The following is a 20,366-nucleotide window of genomic DNA, read 5'->3' as shown; positions in this document are numbered from 1 at the left end:
AAACTCGTCAGTGCCTTTTGAAGTCTGGGGTGCTTTGGGACGCCCCGCAATTGCTATCACTTGGAAGGAAGGCTGACCAGCCGGGCCAGTCAGTCACGTCAACTGGCGATGCTCCTCCGCTCTAAAAGACTGGTGCATGGGTTGAATTCTGAGGAAGCTCTCTCTCACAACCTACTTCAGCACAAGATGGCGGGGCACAGAAAGTGTGGAGGCCTGCTGCTTGAAAGTTGATTGCTTGTTGGCGGTGTGCTGTTGACTGCGGCAAACTGGAAGTGGGGTGATAGGGATAAGGACACCTGGGGTGTGTAAAGCGTGATAAGACCATTGGCGACTTTTCAATCCCTTGCTTGGCAGGGCAGGACTCGAGAGTAAGTCGTAAGTCGTCCAGGCAACACTCCACGGTCAGTTTCCATTGACTGTTTTCTAACTTCAACAGAATACACCTCAATACTTTTCCATATAAAGTTTTCACTAGTACGGAAATTTTCATTCTTGGGCTGTACCGCTGAGGCAGCCATGTTGGGTAAAGAGTATCGGTATAAACGCTCGGTTTTCTTAGGTCAGTTTCGAAGATTCTCCTAGGTTCCGGATGTCTTGGCTGTGTCTACACCCTTGTGCAGGGCTAATCGATACACCCCATTAGGCCCATGGAAGAGAACCCCGCCTCTGAAGCAGCACCACCAGAATCGGGCACCTAGGTCTGATTTTTTCTGCGTTGCTGCCAATTGAACTTCTCGCTTTTTGCAAGAGCTTGAAGACGACTACACCAAATCCCATTCTCTGCACCCGATATACCAACTGCCGGATCCTGCATCTGCGCAGACCTGCATCCCCCAACACGTACAACACCGCCCTTAACTGAGTTGGTGAGCCTGCCTCCGATTCTACCAACGCGACTCGCCGTCTCAATCCTCGACCGATTTGTTTACACAAGGCCTGATCATCTAGTACCCCTCACTTTCCGCCCAACATGAGTGTCGTCGGTAAGTATGCGATTGTCGGTTCAGGTGGCCTCCACGCAGGCGAGGAACTTGGCGCTGACCTGTTCTCTGCGCTCTAGGTGTCGATTTCGGTTCTCTCAACACCGTCATCGCCGTTGCCAGGAATCGCGGTGTCGATGTGGTACGTCAGGTCCCCCACTACTTTTACGGACAACCATCTTTACAAGAGATCGGCGAAGTATCAGAGTAGGCACGCAGACTCACATTTTCGCCGTACAGATCACCAACGAGGTCTCCAACCGAGCGACTCCGTACGTATAACCTCTCAATCGGTCCTGCGCCGCCTCGCGCAGCCAGCGGCTAACGTTGCCCAAACAGGTCACTGGTTGGCTTCGGGCCCAAGTCCCGCTACCTCGGCGAGCCCGCAAAGACGCAGGAGATCTCCAACCTCAAGAACACGGTCGGCTGCCTAAAGCGCCTTGTGGGACGCTCTTTCAATGATCCCGACATTCAAATCGAGCAGAAGTACATCTCTGCGCCACTGGTCGACATCGATGGCCAGGTTGGTGCCGAGGTGAACTACCTCGGCAAGAAGGAACGCTTCACCGCGACACAGCTCGTCGCCATGTTCCTTAGCAAGATCAAGCAGACAACGGCCGCCGAGCTCAAGCTCCCGGTCTCGGATATGGTCATGAGCGTGCCGGCTTGGTTCACCGACGCCCAGCGCCGCGCCCTGATCGATGCCGCCGACATTGCCGGCCTCAAAGTGCTCCGCCTCATCAACGACACCACTGCCGCCGCCCTTGGTTATGGCATCACCAAGCTGGACTTGCCTTCAGCCGAAGAGACGCCACGTCGTGTGGCCTTCGTCGATGTTGGCTACAGCGACTACAGCTGCTCCATCGTTGAGTTCAGAAAGGGCGAGCTTGCCGTCAAGGGCAACGCCTTCGACCGCCATTTTGGCGGCCGCGACTTTGATTGGGCGCTTGTCGAGCACTTGCAAAAGGAGTTCCACGGCAAGTACAAAATTGACATCTTTAGCAACCCAAAGGCCCTGACGCGCGTCTACGCCGCCGCCGAGAAACTCAAGAAGGTGCTGTCGGCCAATCAGCAGGCGCCCATGAACATTGAGTCGCTCATGAACGACATCGACGTCCGTGCCATGATTACCCGCCAGGAATTCGAGGCCATGATCGAGCCTCTGCTTAATCGCGTCGACACCGTTTTGGAGCAGGCGCTCGCCGAATCCAAGCTGTCCAAGGAGGAGATTGACATAATCGAGGTCGTCGGTGGTGGCAGCCGTGTGCCCGCCATCAAGGAGCGCATCCAAGCCTTCTTCGGCAAGCCGCTCTCCTTCACCTTGAACCTGGACGAGGCCATCGCCCGTGGGTGCGCCTTCAGCTGCGCCATCCTCTCTCCCGTCTTCAGGGTCCGCGACTTTGCCGTTCAGGACGTCATCAGCTACCCGATTGAGTTCGCTTGGGAGAAGGATGCCGACATCCCTGACGAGGACACCAGTCTTACTGTCTTCAACAAGGGCAATGTGATGCCCTCCACCAAGATCCTTACCTTCTACCGCAAGCAGCCGTTTGACCTCGAAGCCAGGTACGCCAACCCCGAGGGTCTCCCCGGCAAGGTTTCGCCCTTTATCGGTCGCTTTTCAGTCAAGGGAGTCAAGGCGACCGGCGGGCCCGAGGATTTCATGATTTGCAAGCTCAAGGCCCGCGTCAACATCCACGGCGTCCTAAATGTCGAGAGCGGCTACTACGTCGAGGACCAGGAGGTGGAGGAGGAGATTAAGGAGGAGAGTGGGGAGAAGAAGGACCCCGATGTGAGTATTCTTATTCAGACGGCTTCGGTGCAGGTGGACACGGGGGGGCCGGACGAGATGTCTGAGAGGGAATCAAAGCGTCGCAAGACGGCGGCTCCTGCATCTGGCGAATCCGAGGGCGGGGCGGGTGAGGAGCAGACAGGAGACAGGCTAACCACTGAGTCATCGCAAAAGGCCATGGACACAGACGCAGCCAAGGATGAGAAGCCAAAGACGCGCAAGGTCAAGAAGCAAATTCGTAAGGGCGAGCTGCCCATCGTCAGCGCCACACAGACGCTAGAGCCGTCGGTCAAGAATGCCTTTGCCGAGAAGGAAGCCGCCATGCTCATGGAGGACAAGCTGGTCGCCGACACCGAGGAGAAGAAGAACGAGCTGGAGACGTACATCTACGAGCTCCGCAACAAGCTGGATGACCAGTACGCTGAGTTCGCGAGTGAGGAAGAGAAGGACAAGATCCGCGAGAAGCTCACTTCTACGGAGGTAGGTTGAGCTCATTCCGACACGCTTACGGAACGGAAGGGTGAATGCTAACACGGGCGTGTAGGACTGGCTCTACGACGAGGGCGACGACGCCACCAAGGCTGTCTACATCGCCAAGATGGACGAGATCCGTGCCCTGGCCGGCCCCGTGGTGCAGCGCCACTTTGAGAAGGTCGAGGCCGAGCGCCAGGCGCTCCAAGCCAGACTGGAAGAGGAGCGGGCCAAGAAGGCGGCGGCCGAGGCCGAGGCGCGCAAGGCTGCCGAGGGCGAGAAGCCGCAACAAGAAGGCGGCGCCAACGGCGGCGAGGCCAAGGACGAGGAAATGAAGGATGCGGATGCCCCGCCCAAGCCTGAGGTCGAGGAGGCCGGTGACCCGTAAAGGACCCACCTATGCATGGTTCTTATGGCTTCTTTGGGATTTCTTTTTTTGTCCCCTTTCGGGATGTGAATGTGAGGGCGCTAAAAAGCCCTGCATGTGGTGGTCTTCTGATAGATGGGCTCTTCTCATAGGAATATGAAGCGAAAGCATGTGTTGGGCGTCGATGATTTGTCGCTGTTATGGAATCTCGTTGTTAGGAGAGTAGAATGACTGATGTAGAGGGTTTCCAAAGGAAGATTGCATGCGTAGAGGCAATATGATGATGGTGGAGTTTCGGCTTTTACAAGGTGCGTGTAGAGGTAAATGGACGGTTGTTGGTCTGGACACACCACATCTCAAAGAGCGGCCTGGAATCTAGCTGCTGGTATAGTATAGTATGGTATAATCTGAAGTGAAGGGAGACCAACAGGTAACTGCAACCATGTCGTTCAGGATCATCCGATTATAGGGGTGGTCGAAAATGGTCAAGGGATCGACACGCTCCGATAAGCGCATTCCTTACTCCAGTACGGATTATTTACACAAGAAATCTATGCTCACTCTCTCGGCAGAAACCCCTGCTCAGCCCGGTGACGTACAATACATAAACTGGCACTTATGCTTTTATGGGAAACCGGATATCAACTCGCGACAAACACCAGCGCATCCCTGACACAATGCCGCCCACCTTCTGCTGGACTCCCACCCCCGCCCTTTGGCACACGCTTGTCCGACAACGCTACTTCCAGCCCGCACCCCATCTCATCAGACAGCCAGCCACCTTGCACAGATCGGCACCGGCCTGCCTCATGCCCTCGCTCTCGCTCCGTGTCCCAGTATCTTGAACGGATCCAGTAGGACCTGCAGGACCTCAACGAAAACAAATGGGGCTGGGTCATCTAGCGCACCACGTACAAAGACGACATCGCCTGGGAGGGCTTCAAGGCTTGCGTCCAGGAGTGGACGTGTGAGTCACAACCATCCAGGCCCGGCGAGGAGGAGGTGCCCGCGGCCGTCGTGCGCCCGTTGGACTAGACCTTCATGTCGGATCAGGCCACGCTGGACGGCGCGTCGCGGGAGCAGCTCCGCCGGCGCTTCTGCGAGTGGCGCACGACGGCCGTGCGGGCTGGGAACCCGCGGAGGAACCCGGATGCTGCGATCTTGAGCTGGCGCTATCTTTATTTTGTGCAGGTGGACGAGGACTCGCTCAGCAGCGTCATGCAGTGGATAGGACAGGGTCCGTTGGACGTGGGCTGCGTATATCTCGTGCGGTGCTACGACGAGTACGACTTTGGCCGGCCCCCGGAGAAGAAGCAGGAGAAGTAGCAGCAGCAGCAGGAGGAGGAGGACGACGACGGGTGGATGATGAGAGCAGGCCATCTGATCACTGGGGAGCTTTACGATATGGTCGGAACTGCCATCGAATACTGGGACTCGGTTTATCAGCCGGCTCCCGAGGTGGTGTATGGTTGACCGAGGCATAGCGAGTGAAAACAACCAGAGCGTCTGGCCTTTTGTGGCGGAGAGCACACGGCCCTTGTCTGTTTCTTTAACGAGCTACCACCGCGCTGGAGAGAGCCATGAGGCAAGCCGCCCATTGACCTTAGCTGTCAATTGGTTTGCGCCAAGGCTCTGCCTTTTTTTCTGTTCACTCTGTGGCAGCGGCCGTTCTGAGGGCTGCCGGACCACGAGATGGAGGTGGAGGCAAGGTATTGGGGTATCCCGGAGACAAGTTCCCTTCTGTCAAGCGGAACTCGGTTGGAGAGGTGACACTTCTGGATTTTTGGACAGAAATCTGAGAGTGGCAAGGAGGTTATAGGAGCCTCCGAAGAAACGGCTTCTTCCTCTCTATGAGGGCTCACAGAAGGTTGTGGTCATGTTGTTGGTCTAGGTGATCATGGACTCAGGCTGATCACCTCAACCAGATGCGCGTAAGTTGCCCGTAGATTGACGCTGGTGATCTGATGATCCAGCATAGAAACAGTAGAAAGCAAAGTTCGCAACCTGATGGTGCCTTACAGCTTTCCTCGAGACCATCCCAGAACAAGCAATGCTGATTTGCCCACCCGGTGAGGTCGTGGCCCCGTTCCCTGTTCACACGAATGAGCTGTCATGCCGGAAGCAGAACAAAGGAGGGAATGTACGAGGAGAGCAGCGTTGGATTTCTATACCGAGTACCAATGTGTATGTACAGTACATACGTAGGGTAAGATCATTTTCAACACGGATGCTGTGGATAGGTGGTTCATCAGCGCAGACACGATCACGAGTCATCCAGACAAGTCCAGCAAAGGCAACCATAAAAGTGTGCATGAACTAGCTCAAAGTAGTACAACGTTTAAGAGTTAAATGCACCCACAAGCCTCATCGTCAACCGTTCATCAATGGACCATACCCCGACTTTTGTGCTACTCTTTTATTCCCCATGCCCGATTTGCCCATCCCTCCTCAATCTACATTCAACACCCACTGCACAACCCCATCCGTTCTTGTCCCGGCAATGCGATACCCCAACCACGTCAACCTACGCAATGTCAAACATAGGCTTCAGCTTGATAATGAGCTGCCATTCGTCGTTCGTGACATCGCTCCGGTAGAACTGCTTGAGCGTGTCGATGCTGGCGCGCGAGATCTGCGAGAAGAGCATGTCCTTTTCCTCGAGATGGCGCCCGTACGTGGGCTGGTGCCCACCCATCTCGATCTTCACAGCCACCGACGGCTGGCCCTTCTTACACACCTGAATCTGCTTGTGGTCTCGCTCGATAGACGTTCTGTTTTTAATGTCAAATAGTTAGTAATCGTGGTGGAAACAAAGAGCTCGGTAAACGGAGGGGAACGTACACTCTACCGAGTGCGACAATCTGCTTGGCGCCCGTCGTGGGGTCGGTCTTAATGGCCGCGATGGGCGTGTTGAGCCGGAGCGAGCCCTCCACGACATCTACACCGACCACGATGGGGCTGGTCTTGTTGAACACGGCCACGGGGCTGAGCACACATGGGAAGACGGCCAGCATCTTGGACTCCTCCTTCTTCTTCTCGTTCTGCTCTTGGATGTGTTTGGTGAAGGCGTCAAAAAGATGGTAGATGATGTCGGCAGTGAAGATCTTGATGCCCTGCTCTTCGGCATACGCCTGCGCCTCCTTGTCGACCTTGACATCAAAACAAAGCATGACAGCGTAGTCGGGCGCTTTCTCCAGCATGATGCCGCACTGCATGACGTCGCGCTTGTACACGGGGCCGATGCCGACATTGGCGACGGGGATCTTGCAATCCTTGAGGAAGTCGAGCAGGGCTTCAAGCGAACCGAGCGTCGACGCCTGCACGCTGACACCGCGACCCGACTTTTCGACTCGGCTGAACAGAGTGGCAAGATCCGACTCGACCTCGTCCTCAAGATCCGACTCATCGTCATCAGGGCCGACGACGAGCAGCCGCGAGCCAGCGATGGCTCCCTCGAGCCCGGGCGCGCTGATCTTGACACCCATCGCGGCCTTGACCTCCTTGTTGTGCACGTATTGCGACTTGACACGGAGTTCCTTGAGCGGAGCAGGCGTGAGCAGCGCCCTGATGTTTGTCTTGATGACACCTTCTGTACCACAAAGGACGATGCGGTCGCCTTCGCGGAGAATACCGTTGGACAGGATGACATCGATGGTCATGCCGAACCCTTCGATGGCCTTGACTTCGAGGACGGTAGCCTGGACCTCCGACAGGTACATCAGCGAGCCCACCATCCTCTCCTGGGTGAGCTGGACGATCAGCTTGAGCATGTCGGGAATACCCTCGCCTGTGTGGGCCGAAGTGGGCACCAGCGAGACGTATCGCGCCATCGACTTGTTCTCGTAGAACAGCTCCGAGTTGAAACCCTGCTCGGCAAAGGCAAGCTTGGTCTGCTCGAGGCGGTTCTTGAACTCATTCTGCACGGCCTTGTTCTGCAGCGCCAACGACTCCTGGAAGCCGTTGTTGTCGATCTTCTTCCAGCCGTACAGACGATCGATCTTGTTGAGCGCAACAATGAAGGGCGTCTTGCGCTCACGCAGCAGCTTCATGGACTCGAGAGTCTGCGGTTCAAGACCGTGCATGATATCGACGACCAGGATGGCGATGTTACAGAGCGAGGAACCGCGAGATCGCAGGTTGGAGAAGGACTCGTGACCGGGGGTATCGATGATGAGGAGACCGGGTACCTTGAACTCAAACTTGCCGTCGCGATTGACCACAGCAGTCTTTTGCCGTATGGCATCGACTGGGAAGTATGTGGCACCAATCTGCTGAGTGATACCACCGGCTTCGCCTTCCTGGACGTTGGTCTGCCGGATCTTGTCGAGCAGCTTGGTCTTGCCGGTATCGACGTGCCCGAGAATACAGCAAATCGGCGAGCGCAAATTGTCCTTTGACCGAGCAGCAAGAGCAGCCTGGTGAGCCTTCTCGCGGCGCTCGGCAGCCTCCCTCTTCCTCTGGGCTTCGGCAAGCTTGGCTTGGGTCGTCTTCTCGTCGTCCTCCGACTCTTCCTCGGAATCATCCTCCTCCGACTCCTCTTCCTCCTCTTTGGCTTTCGGCCGCGAAGGCAAAGCCTGCGCCTTACCGTTGGCTTCACTGCTCTTCCCCGCCTCCTCTTTCTTTTCCGCTTCGTCCTCGGTCTCAGCATCCCAGCTATCTTTAACGTCTTCCTTCTCCGATTCGGCGGCAGCCTCCCAGTCCTCATCTACGCTATCCTCGGCGGCGGCGGCCTTGGCGGCCTGGGCCTTCGCAGCAGCCTCGGCCTCGGCCTTTTCCCGCTCAAGGCGAGCCTTCTCCTCTGCCTCCTTGAGGGCAGCCTCAGCCTGCAACCTCGCCCGCTCGGCAGCCTCCGCCAGAGCCTTCTCTTCGTCGATCTAAAAGATGGATTAGTCATCCGACACTCAAAGGACATAATGAACTTGAGCAAAGCACATACCTTTGACCGGCCACCCCGTTTCCTAGCATCCGCCTTCCTCTTCTCCTTCTCTTTCTTCTCCTTCTCCTCAGCCTCACCCTCGACTAGAGCGCCAACCTTGATGCCTGCAGCAATCATCTGCTGCAACTTCCGCTCGTTGCGGGCCTTCTCCTCCTTCTGGGCCTTGGTGAGGTATTTGCCCTCGCGCTTGAGTTGCTCGATGCGCTCCTTCTCCTTCTGCTTCTTGCGCGCCTTTTCCTCCTCCCTGCGCTTCTGCTCCTCGGCTTCCCTGCGCTCCTCTTCCTCTATCCTTTTCCTCTCCTCCTCGCGCAAGCGCGCTTCCTCCTCTTGCCGCCGCCGCAACTCCTCTTGTTGCTTCTGGAGAGCCAGCAGGTGCGCGGGAAGCTTCTTCTTCTTGCCACCGGCATCGGCAGCGGCAGGTGCGGCGACTGGTGTCTCGGCCTTCTTTTCCTCGGCGGCCGCGGCGGCGGCGGGCTTCGCGGGCTCCGCCTTGGCTGGGGCGGTGGCCTTCTTCTTAGCGGCCTGTCAAGCAGGTGTTAGTTTTGGTGATGGTGTCACTGGAAGATAGCGGTTATCATACCTGCTCCTTCTTCCGCTGCTTCTCCCTCTCCTTCTTCAACTTCTCCTTCTCGGCCTTGGTCAACACCCTCCCGGTCTCGGCGTCATGATCCTCATCCTTCGCGGTGGCGGGAGCAGCAGCAGCGGGGGCAGGCTTTTGTTGCTGCTGCTTGCCCTTGCCGCCCTTGCCCTTCTTATCCGGCAGCGCAAACTCGTCGTCGAGATTCGCCTCCTCGGCCTGCTTGGCCGAGAGATCCGGTAGTGCGGGCGCCGCGTCCGAAGGCTGTGCGTCACCACCTTGAGCAGCGTCCTCCCCATCGAGCCAGTCCTCGCTGAGGCCCTTCTTCTTGCGCTTCTCCTTGAGCTTGCGCATCCGGTTCATGAGACCGCCGCCGCCCACTGAGTCCTCGTCGTCGTCGGCAGGTGCATCAGCGGTGGGAGAAGCGGCGGCGTTGGCCGGGGCGATGCTCTCGCCAAGCTCGGCCTCCCAGTCGTCGTTTCCGCCCTTCTTGCCTCCCTTCTTCTTGGGCGCCATTTTGAGTCGCTGTTCTTTCTTGTTCCTGTGGTGTTCTTTGTGTGGATGCAGATGGTCGGGCTCGTTGTCACGCAGTCAAGTCGTGTCAAAGGAGTGCTGGCCCAACGAGTCTGTTAAGAACTGCGAAATTCTATCGGCAGAAAGTAGCCGAATTGTGGTCGTGGCAAACAGAACCTCTATGCAGCAAAAAAAGCTGTACGGTAGGGGTTCCTAGCGGAGGTCAGCGTGGTCCTGTCTTGGGACCAGAAGGAGGATTGCGGGTCTCTGTGGGCAGGCGGGACAAGTCTGGGCGGCGATATCCGACCTTATCGGCGGATGCCAGAAGAGCAAGTCCCAGGTTAACGTTATACCATACCTTTATCGACCGTTAGTCTTCTTTCGATCTGTTTTCCTTTGCACAGCTTGATTTTCAAGACAAACGCCGCGAGATTAAGTATTTCTCGAGTTTGGGATGCCACCCGAGCCAGCAGAAACGAGACATACTCTGGAGAAGATCTCCGCCAAGTGCTTGGTGCAGGCTGTTAAAGGCTGTCTTTGCTGTGTAAGGGGGGGAATACACAGTACCTTATGGACAGGGCTAGGAGGTGGAGACGAGACGAATGACGCCCCGCCAGGACCAGACGCTGCTCGGCGGGGTTTTGTGCGCACAGGCCCGAATTTTATTTTGTGTCCATCGAGCCTCAAAGCGGTGAATTACCATAAAGCTCGATTACCATTCACAACGTCCCCCTATAAGTGTCACAACGGCATCCCCCTTCATTTCTCTACGGCCTTTCCGTCATCCTCATCACAGCGCCGGCGACAAATAATACTCTAGCACCTGATAAGCCAGTTGGAAATACCCCTTATGATCCCCCTCCGCCAGGCCAGCCGTATGTAGCCCCCCATCGAGGTCCGCCAGAAACTCCATAAGCCTCTTCACATGCCCCTGCTTCCACACCAACCTCTCCAGCGCCCTCCTCTCCAGACACCGCCTCAGCACATCCCCATCCACCTGCATCTCTAGCCCATACGCCAACTTCGGTTCCGGATCCCCATCTTCGCCCAGCTGCTGCTGCTGCTGCTGACTTGGTTGACCGTGCAGCTGGGCCCTCTGCCGCGACAAGCTCGTGGCAAACGGGCACAGCTCGGCACTCTGTCCTGCCAGATTCTGCAAGAACCTTAACAGCCGCCAGGCCTCGACGGAGAGCAGCGTAAACCCATACAAGGCGCCATTCAGCGACACGCCCAGTATCTCGGCGTCGTCCGCTGTGGCAGGCAGCCGGCCATACCTAGGCGGGCGATGATGCTGCTGCTCCCAGACGGGGCGCGTCCTGGCGCGGCGGAACCTGCGGATCGACGAGGATAGCTCCGCCTCAAACACCACCTCGCACTCCCTGTCGGGCGTGTCCCAGGGGATCCAGAGCCCTGCCACGCCGCATTCCCTATCGGCGACGAGGTTGATGCCGGATCTTAACTTGGGCGTCAGGTCCGGGAGGGCGATCTCGATCGAGTCAAAGCCGTTGCGGCGCCAGGGGTCGACGTGACAGAGGCGGGTGTTTGCCTCGTCCGTGTCGAGGTTGTCGAGCACGACGAGCGACTCGCTGTGTGTCAGGGCCACGAGCTTGTCGTTGGAGATGCGCAGGCTCGTGGCGGGGGAGCCGAGGGCGAACGACTTGAGCGGCTTGAGGCGCTTCTCTTGCGTGTCGAGCACCTCCCAGTGGATTGTCTGACCGGCGCAGTAGATCAGGCCCTCGTCGTAGCCGATGACCGAGTAGATCGGGTCGGCGACCTCCTTTCGAAACCGCGTCCAGTAGCGGAATGTTGTTTGGCCGCCGTCGCGAGAGGCTAGTTTCTCGGTGGTGACGACGATGAGGCGGCCGCTCTTGGTGGTGACGAGTATGAAGTTCCAAACGTTGCCATCCCTCTTGTAGTTCCACTCTGCTAGACCAAAGATCCGGTCTCCTTCCTTTCCCAAGCCTGCGATGCAGGGTTGGGGCACCTTATTCTTGTCGGTCGGTTTGCCAACGTCTTCCCCGGTGTCAGGGTTGATCAAAACCAGATTCGGCCCATCATACCGGTTCACGGCCACTACAAGGCACTGCGTAAACTGGCAGTATATCACCCTGTTGGGGGCGCCCTCGACGGGAATGCTTCGGTGCACCGGTCCCGGCTCCTCATACATGTCGGCGAGCAAGAGCCTTGAGCCGGATATCATCAGGATTGGCGCAATGCCATCGTCGGACGGCATATCCACGACTTTGGCCATGTGTATAGGCGGCGGAACGGCCTCCGGTTTGCTAGCATCCACGGGCCAAACCCGAAGTTTCGTTTTCAGCGAGACGCCATCACCACTGTGACTCCCATGTTTAACGAGAGGGAAAGACACAAGGTCGTTGTCGCAACAGACGAGAATTGTAGGTTCTGTTGCACCAGCCCGATACCCACAGCTGACAATCGCCGCCGACGTGCCGAACTTTATGCAGTTGACAGAGCCAAGGCCGGAGATGTTTTCCACCGTTACTACTTCTCCGCTTCGGGTACCGAGGATGATGGTATCCCGGGCGGACACGATGCTCTCGATACCTTCCAACAAAGAGGGAGTCTGAGGGCCGGAAATCCCGACTTTGGCTGGCAGGTCTAGGCAATGTTAGAGCGGGCATGGTTTCGGTAGCGGAAGAGTTATAGGGTCAAAAGCTCAACTGAGGGAGGCTTACAATGGGTCAGATGGACTAATTCAATACCGGCCACGGGCTGCTTTAATGAAGCGTATGCCAGGAGGGTTTGGGTCCCTTTCCGGATGCCAGCAAGGATGGTGTACTGGGCGCCGAGGGACAGGCAAGTCACCTCCCCATCGATGTTCAGTGTATGGAAGTGCGCCAGCGTGAGGCAATCCGGATCAATTTTGAACACATGGATTTGAAATTGCGCGTCTGTATGTGCTGAGACCGCAACGCAGTCATCGTAGACGCAAGCGTCCGACACGAAAGCTTCCGAAAGCCCCGGCAGAGAATGCCATGGAAGCAAGACGCTGCATCCAGGTCAGCAGTTTGATTCAGCTCGGCGGTTGGCCGTGCATACCTCCGATGTTGATTCACCAGTACTATGTTGTGACGTGTAGTCTGTGTGGTTAGGGGCCCGGAAACCACCAAGGACAGCGTGGTCGATGACAGGTCATACGGTATCATTCCGGCCGCTACTGCTGTAGCGCTGGAGAAGTCGCTCGGTAATAGGAGGGCTGCAGTGGAGTCGGGCATTGCAAGCAGCAGCAGGTACCCGTCGAACGAGCTCGGGTCGTAGAAGCGCAGAAACCAGGCCTGTCTCATACCTGCCCCATATTCGAGGTCTAGACCGATATTCGCTTTCAGCCCGTATCTGAGTTCTGTGATGGAGCCCTTGTTCCCGCCCTCGCAGGTGGCAAAGATGCGGTCCGGCTTCCGAGGTTTGGCCTGCTGCCACGGAATTAAGGCCGTGTCATTGTGAGCTTCCTCGGGCGACCCGGAACCCACGTCGGTGGTTGTCAGATCGACAACTGGTGCCCAGTTTGGCAATGTCCCAAGGAGTACAGCAGCTTGTCTAGGAGGGATCTATGATGCTGTTAGCGCGAGATATCGGCAGGGGGGTTGGGCATTCCGAACCTTCCAGTATCCTCCGGGGCCGGAGTCGCTGCCGATAACAAGGACATCGGTAGTGGAATCAGGGAGGCAGGCAAAAGCAGCGGAGATGTTGCAAGGGAACGGGTCAATGATATGGATGCTGGCTAGTTCGCCGTCCTGGTCCGCGTCTATGAAGAGGACCACGCCATCCTCCCGCGCGAGATAAAGACAGTCGTGATTCTTGTTGTAGGACTGGAGTCGTGGAGGTCTAGCCCACGCTGTCCACAGCGGCTGATGGTGTCTCCGGTGAATGATGGTGGGGGCAGGCGTTGCCATCTCTCTGTTCTCGAACCTGGGCGGGCCATGAAGGCACTCAGTACAGATAGCGATATGACCGGGAGAAATGGATATGAAGGCAGATTGAACCGTCAGCGGAATCAGCAACAGCGGCATCTGATGCTCAACAGGCATTCGATGGCCCTGTTTCTCCTCGTAAAAGACGGCTTTCAGGTCATCCCCCAACTCCCACTCATAGATGACGGTTCTCGATTTGCCATGTCGGACGATGACAAGCAGGAGGATAATGTGTTGGTCATCTCCCGGCCGCGGGTGCAAGAAGGTCATCTTGTGTATCACCCCCCGTACGGTGCGAAGACGGAAGGATTTTATGGGTCGTAGGGGCTCATTACGGAGGTATCTCTCGTTTAGGAGGTGATGAGGCTCGAGCTCATGGACGACGAAGTGGTCTGTAGGGCCCCCCATGGCCAAGTAGCGGGAGCTTGGATTCACAGCCAGGTGGAAGCCAAGATGTCCTGTCATGTGTTTGGGGTTTCCAAAGCGTGAGACAACGAACTTGGGTCGGCTATTGTGCCCTGGCTGGACGAAGAGGAAGACACTGTCCCCGGTCTCCAAGACTAACACCAGCAGCTGAGGGGGCAGCTCGATGCTCATGCCTGGCTGTCTAGGCGACTCGAAGCGAAACGGGTCCACGTGGTCGTCCTCTGGCTTTATCGTAGGGTAGGCGGAAGGGCCTGCAACGGCCTCGTCGTTGAGCTCCGGGAGGGCGAAGGAGCCTACGACGCAGGCATTCCGAATGCGGTATCCAAAATCATTCTTTCGGATGATTTTTTTAAGCCGACCTTCTTTTTGGAGTTCGCAAATCTGAACAAAGTGGTCCTGAGCCAATGTTAGCACAGAGGGCTGGACAAGGAACAAAAAGAGTCACCACACGCACCCCTACGAAAGCGATGTCGTTGTGATCCGGAGACCGCAGCCTAACGGGCAGAATGAAGTTGGCGAGAGCGCTCTCAACGAGGGTTCTCGTGAGCAAGCCGCATCGCGGGGGCTTCTGAGGATCCTTCCTTGCGGAAGCCCTGGGACCTTCTTTCTGCGACTTCAGGACTGAGTGCAGGTTGACCGTTTCAGTCACCCACTCTCCGTCTCGGAACACGTTGGTCTGAAAGGCCATGGAAACGGGGGTTATGTCCTAACACGGGTCCGGGTTGGTTGCTGCTCGGAAGGTAGGGATCGAGAGCTCGAGCACTGCGTCGATGGTTGCGGGTAAGGAAGGGTGCGGTTGGTTAGTTCAGTATTTAGATCGGGGCAATGAAGTATTAAGGCAAAATCAGACTCAACGGGCAAAATCAGGTTGAATCTGAAGAAATAACCCTGAAAAAGATGAAAGGAACTCGACTTGGAGCCGTCGACACTGCGCGCCGGGGGAAGCCCTGTGGTCGATGTCTGGATGCAGGCAGCAGGCAGCTTTGAGACCACTGCAAGCCGGCGTCTCAGTCCCCGAACGGTGCCTGCATGCAGCCCTGACCGGCGTGAAGCGGAGAGTGGGTGAGTTAACGGTGTCCAAATTGGCTTCTTGTAGCCTCACGTTGATCTGACGACGACTCGTGCTTCTTGCTCTGCCTGCAGCGACTTTTCACAGCACCTGCATCCAGTCACCCGTGGTTTCGAAATATTAACGTCATGTCAACCTATGTCAGATCTGTTGGCCAGAATACCGCACTCTGCCGTGAACAGCCCAGAGGGGTCAGGCGCGGGGCCCTGGCGTTCAATTGTTTTACGCATCGGGAACCTGTGACTTCTACATCAAGCAGCTATCTTCATTCAGGCCCGGGCAAGTGAGGTACTTTTCAGTTTGCCAATTCGAAACGCCTTTGTGTTCCTTGCTCTACAAATATCGTGTTGTCTCACGCGAGTTCGCTGTAATGAATACATTGTTTCTCAGCCTCGAAACAACTGTCGAGTGCACTCAGCACTGCTTCAAAGACAACCCGGAAAAGTGATGGATCACATTTGCCCGGCTCACCGGTTGAGGGCTTGGCGTTGCACCATGCAGGCACTTACGGCATACGGAGATTCTAACCGTAGCTCGCTGTCTCCTGATTCGTTTTGCAATGACGCGACCTCATTACAGTACATGTACGTTGCGTAACTCTCGGCCCACTGCATGCCGAAACCCACAGGTAAGGTACCCTAAGGTAACGTCCCTTACGCGTTGTAACATGCAAGAGACACACATGGATGATGGCGTCTCTTCATCTGCATCTGCATCAGAGATCAGGAAGTCCGACCACCTAACAATCTCGCTTGCACGTCTTAAGATCCACGGTTGAGTCGTTCAAAGTTACCATCACTAGATCATCTGTTTTCGGCTGTGGGTCACCGATCTAGACAGACACGCGGCAAGGGGGATTCAGAGACATGACACCTCAACCTCAGCTACCTTAGGTCGTACTGTTACATCAACAGCGAGAGATCTCTTCAAGGGATCATTAGCGCGGGACAGAGGAGAGAGCCAGCTTTGACGCAGGAAAAGCCCACGTCAAGTTCATTTCACATACGACGCAAACACACAGTTCGGCTGTCAACCGAAATCATGGACGATTCCATCGAGCCCAGCCACGACGAGAAGACGGCCAATGAGAACGGTCTATCTGATGCAGAAGACGATAAGAAGGACTTCATTCTAGAAGCATGCCGTCAAAGGGATCTCGACGCATTGAGGATTATTGCACAGTCACCGGGAGGTTTCTTGACAGACAGTATCCGTCAGCAGGCATGTAAGTGGTCTGCCTGTATTAGGTCCCCCCTGTCGGTCCTCCAGAATCTCACCATCTCTCTCTCTTTCTAGGGCCACTCCTGTTGGGCCTTTCACCCAGCTCGGACGACAAGTCCGAATCTGACGGGGCGGTCTCCTCCTCTTGGAAATCCCTCCCGCGCCACAAGGATGAGGACCAAGTCCAGCTCGACGTCAACCGCGCCTTCATCTACTACCCGCCAAACCAAACCCCATCCCAGCTCGCTCACCAAAAGGATCTCCTCTCCACCCTCATCGTCTCGCTCCTCCGCCACCACCCCTACCTGTGCTACTTCCAAGGCTACCACGACATAGCCCAAGTCCTGCTCCTCATCCTGCCCCCGAGCCTCCACCTCCCGGCGCTAACCCGCCTCTCACACCTTCACATCCGCGACTTCATGCTGCCGTCCCTCTCCCCAGCCATCGCCCAGCTCCGCCTCATCCCTGCCATCCTCTCCCTCGCCGACCCGGCCCTGTGGCACCACTTGTCCCTCACCCAGCCCTTCTTCGCCCTGTCCGGCACGCTGACCATGTACGCGCACGACATCACCACCCTGGGCGAGATCACGCGCTTGTTCGACGTGCTCCTCGCGCGCGACCCCGTCTTCACCGTCTACCTCTTCGCCGCCATCATCCTGTCCCGCCGACGAGAGCTCTTCGACACTCCCCGCGACGAGCCCGAGATGTTGCACAGCATCCTGTCCAAACTGCCCTCCCCGCTGGATCTGGAGGGGCTGATTGCCTCGGCGGTGGAGTTGGAAGGGCTATTCCCGCCCGAGACGCTGCCCGCGTGGCGGAGGGCGGTATCGAGGTGGAGCGTGCTCAAGACTGCGAGACGGCGGAAGGATGGTGGGGGGATGCAGGATGCGCAGGTTGGCGTGGAACAGGGGCGGGTGTGGTTCGAGAACCAGGTCGAGGAGTTGCGGTGGGAGGAAAGGAAAGTAAAGGCCCGGAAGTGGGTTTGGAAGCATCGGCGGCCGGCGGGCATGGTTGGGGCGGCCGTATTGGTCGGTGTGTTGGCCGTGCTGTTGCAGAAGGGCCCGTTGCCCGGTCCGGTGGTGTCTGGGCTGGGGTATGTATCGGGGCTGTTGGCGAGGTGGCGGCGGTAAATTCTGTTGCCTGCGTTGTTATCTTTGGTTAGATTACGATGACATCCGGCTCAGGCCCGGTATGTGGAATTTGATGGGCAAGATTCGCAAACCACCTGAGAAGCCTGGCGGATATTCATTGATCCATCAACGGGTTATCCTCCCTTTTGATTACCTTTCACACCAGAGTGGGAAAAGAAAGACAACCCCTAACGCCGGGCCTCGCCTTGGCTACCCAGCCTCCTGATACCCAGTCTTCAACGCCTCAAAATGCTCCTGCTCCTCCAACGCCAGCTTCCCGCTCACATCGCTGATAATTGTCAAAATCAAGCTATAATTGTTATACAGAAACCGATCACGCTTCCTCTTATCCGGCCCAAACGAAGCCTGACTGGCCTTCGCCAAGAACGTCTCGACCTCGTTCCGCAACCTCCTCAGACTAGCCACAACCGGCTCATCATCCCCGCCGACCTCGGCGCTCAGCGCCAGAATCCCATGCAGCAGCTGGCCAAACCGCTGCGTGACGACATGTGGCGCGGCCGAGGCCGCCTTGGCCGATGCAGCCGACGGGGCGCGGGCAGGCAGGGCCGCGGCCAGCACGCGGACCGACTCGGTGTGGGCGTCCATGATGCTCTGCAGGCGTGGCCACAGCGCCATGGCGGTGCCGTTGATGTAGCCGTCGGCGGCGGGCACGCGGCGACGCTGCAGCTCAAAGGCCAGATGCTGGTTCAGCCGCACGCACAGCAGCACGCCGAGGCCGTCGTACGTGTCGGCCACGAGCTGCCTGGTGAGCGCCTGGCCCACGGCGAAGGTGGGCTCGAAGATGTAGTTGAAGTGCCGCGAGATAGTGGCGAACGAGAGGGAAGGGCTGAAGAAGGCTGCCAGGAAGGAGTATTCGGCCGTAGCGTTGTCAATGAGGGCGAGGTTGAAGTTGCGGAAGGGGACTTCGAGGTAGTGGCTCGACCGGTCTTCTTCGGCGAGGTAGGAGGATATGGCGAGCTGGTTGGTGGTCTTGAGGACTTCTATTCGCCTGCCTAGGTTGAAGGCGTCGTGTGGCGCTGTGGTGATTTTGGAGCCCGAAAGGACCGTTGTTTTTCTCGAGGTATCTTCGTGGCCGAGCACATCGCTTTTGTCCAGGACATGGAGCTTGAGCTTTTCCAAGGCTTTCTGATAGCGGGTGAACTGGTTCACGTAGTACCAGCGCATGGTGTTTAGGTAGGCCTGACAGATCTCGCCCGCGAGCACGGGCTGATGTCGATGAAGGAAAGCAAACAGATCCTTAAACTTGAGAAAATTTTGCTGTTGGATGATTTGGGCGTTGATGTTGGGCGACCTTAGCGCCTTGATCTGGGCGACGAGGAAGTCGCGTATCCGCTCGACAGCCTGGGAACCTAGGTTAGCAGTATGCCTTGATCGGTGCCCAGCCAGCAAGTACCTTGAGGACCAGTTTCTCCAGCAACGGCCCAACGTCAGCTAGCGCTTTGCTTAGTGTTTGCTGGGAGCTTTTCCTTTGAGCCATCAACCTTTTATCCACCTCGGCCAAGATTTTGACCCATGCCTCGTCAATGTGACCCTCTGATATCTTGGACACAACCACGGGGGATACGCTCAGCTCCTCCACGATTGGCCCCAATGCTTTCTCGACGGCTTTTCTGTTCTCTAACCGGACATTCAGGGCGCTGGACCGGGCTTGCAGACTCTCGATATCGGCGGACACGGCGGCCAGGTCGTTGCGGAAGCTGGTGAGATTGGACTCGACAGAGCTCAGGATGTCGTCACATGCTCGAATGGATTGATGGAGCTCTTCAAACTTGACTTTGTCTCGCTCGTCTATTACAAAGCTTTAAGTACACGAAAAGAGGGCCATGTGGGCTTGGGACGACCTACAGTCTTCTACGGTCTGTGGCCTGTAGGTGTCTGCCGCCGCCCGGCCGACATCCGCAGCGGCGAGCTCATGAAGTGAGAGGCCGCCAAAGTCAAAGTCCAAGTCCAAATCATCCTCGGTGATCCTCCGCGTTTGATCTTCTTCTGATGTCGCTGGATCGTGGAGGGGACCCAAAATCCTAGCCAGCACCGCCTCTGGATCCGGGGCGTCGCCGACGATTGTTGACTGCTTCAACGCCGAGCCGTTGGTCCGCTTCGACGCGCCGAGGAGCGAGGACGAAGAGTCGTTCGAGGCTAGGGACAAGGAGGAGCCCCTTGACAGAATGCCCGGTCTTTGCTGCGACGTGACATAAGGTCCCCGCGCACTGGACGTCCGGCGAGGAAGCGGCGAGTGCGACCGGTTCTGAATGTTCGGCGGCAAGGGGGCGCTTCCAGGTGGATGCTGTCCAGCAAACCGGTCAAGCCACATCGTGTATCGCTGCTTTCCCGAGCTCGCCGTAGCAGCGCGTAGCTCACTAGCTTTCTTGCGCGTAGCTAGGCTGTGAATGATGCGTTGAGGGAAGCCGTCTCTGGCGTGTTACCTTACCTCATTCAAACGAGTCTTAGACGGAGCTACTGACATTTGGGGGTAGCTGAAAGTAGGCGAGGCTGTCGGCTAGGGACCCAGAAGAGGGGGTTGATGACTGGCTGATCTAATACCGGTGCTCCACAACGGTCGGCCAGGCTGTGGGAGTTAGTGTGGGGTCGCAGCTCAGAGAGAAGGTCAGGTACCATATAGTTACAGACTGGGAGGCACATTTCACACTACCTACCTAGGTACCTTACCTACCTTACGATCGCAATTGCGATAATAAGAACCTTTTTTATTGCTAGCTTAAAATTAGAGGGAGGAATGCGGTATGTAGCTATGGAATTTTCAAGAAGCAATATCTAGCTGGAATCGGAGTACACACGTGCCAGTTGAGTATGTTGAGTAAAGCAAGGTAACCTGTGACGCACGGAACCATGTGTCCGAACTGAAGCCACACTGTCCGCACCAATAGGGGCCGTTTTGATTGGATGTGCATCACGCTCGGGTTTCCGCATGCC

The 20,366-nt window shown here is 56.9% G+C and overlaps 6 protein-coding genes across 6 annotated transcripts; 3 read left to right on the top strand and 3 right to left on the bottom strand.

Moving 5' to 3' along the window:
- The first annotated feature begins 726 nt into the window (after window positions 1–726).
- N657DRAFT_643141 (heat shock protein 70) lies at window positions 727–4,123 on the top strand. The gene is made up of 6 exons (XM_062792482.1): window positions 727–983; window positions 1,061–1,122; window positions 1,221–1,252; window positions 1,320–2,772; window positions 2,947–3,252; window positions 3,317–4,123. The coding sequence occupies exons 1-6, from the start codon at window positions 971–973 to the stop codon at window positions 3,629–3,631; spliced, it is 2,181 nt and encodes a 726-aa protein (XP_062650120.1). The 5' UTR covers window positions 727–970; the 3' UTR covers window positions 3,632–4,123.
- Window positions 4,124–4,287: 164 nt separating this feature from the next.
- Window positions 4,288–4,936, top strand: N657DRAFT_679297 (uncharacterized protein; the record flags this gene model as incomplete). The annotated part of the gene is made up of 3 exons (XM_062796170.1): window positions 4,288–4,446; window positions 4,514–4,627; window positions 4,664–4,936. The coding sequence occupies 3 exons, from the start codon at window positions 4,288–4,290 to the stop codon at window positions 4,934–4,936; spliced, it is 546 nt and encodes a 181-aa protein (XP_062650119.1).
- A 1,198-nt stretch (window positions 4,937–6,134) lies between these two features.
- On the bottom strand, window positions 6,135–9,639 carry N657DRAFT_567990 (uncharacterized protein; the record flags this gene model as incomplete). The annotated part of the gene is made up of 4 exons (XM_062788554.1): window positions 6,135–6,381; window positions 6,452–8,484; window positions 8,547–9,068; window positions 9,127–9,639. 4 exons carry the CDS (start codon window positions 9,637–9,639, stop codon window positions 6,135–6,137), a joined length of 3,315 nt encoding a protein of 1,104 aa, XP_062650118.1.
- Window positions 9,640–10,426: 787 nt separating this feature from the next.
- On the bottom strand, window positions 10,427–14,682 carry N657DRAFT_654749 (uncharacterized protein; the record flags this gene model as incomplete). Its single annotated transcript, XM_062794532.1, has 5 exons — window positions 10,427–12,243; window positions 12,336–12,649; window positions 12,700–13,205; window positions 13,257–14,414; window positions 14,449–14,682. The coding sequence occupies 5 exons, from the start codon at window positions 14,680–14,682 to the stop codon at window positions 10,427–10,429; spliced, it is 4,029 nt and encodes a 1,342-aa protein (XP_062650117.1).
- A 1,013-nt stretch (window positions 14,683–15,695) lies between these two features.
- N657DRAFT_662605 (uncharacterized protein) lies at window positions 15,696–17,831 on the top strand. Its single transcript, XM_062795150.1, has 2 exons — window positions 15,696–16,288; window positions 16,360–17,831. The coding sequence occupies exons 1-2, from the start codon at window positions 16,105–16,107 to the stop codon at window positions 17,412–17,414; spliced, it is 1,239 nt and encodes a 412-aa protein (XP_062650116.1). The 5' UTR covers window positions 15,696–16,104; the 3' UTR covers window positions 17,415–17,831.
- N657DRAFT_567826 (Vps52-domain-containing protein) lies at window positions 17,625–19,746 on the bottom strand (the record flags this gene model as incomplete). The annotated part of the gene is made up of 3 exons (XM_062788546.1): window positions 17,625–18,776; window positions 18,829–19,223; window positions 19,281–19,746. 3 exons carry the CDS (start codon window positions 19,744–19,746, stop codon window positions 17,625–17,627), a joined length of 2,013 nt encoding a protein of 670 aa, XP_062650115.1.
- Window positions 19,747–20,366: the final 620 nt, after the last annotated feature.

The sequence above is a fragment of the Parathielavia appendiculata genome (assembly GCF_033297405.1).
Source record: "Parathielavia appendiculata strain CBS 731.68 unplaced genomic scaffold N657scaffold_3, whole genome shotgun sequence".
NCBI classification, from domain to species: domain Eukaryota; kingdom Fungi; phylum Ascomycota; class Sordariomycetes; order Sordariales; family Chaetomiaceae; genus Parathielavia; species Parathielavia appendiculata.
This window is presented reverse-complemented; position numbering and strand designations above follow the sequence as displayed.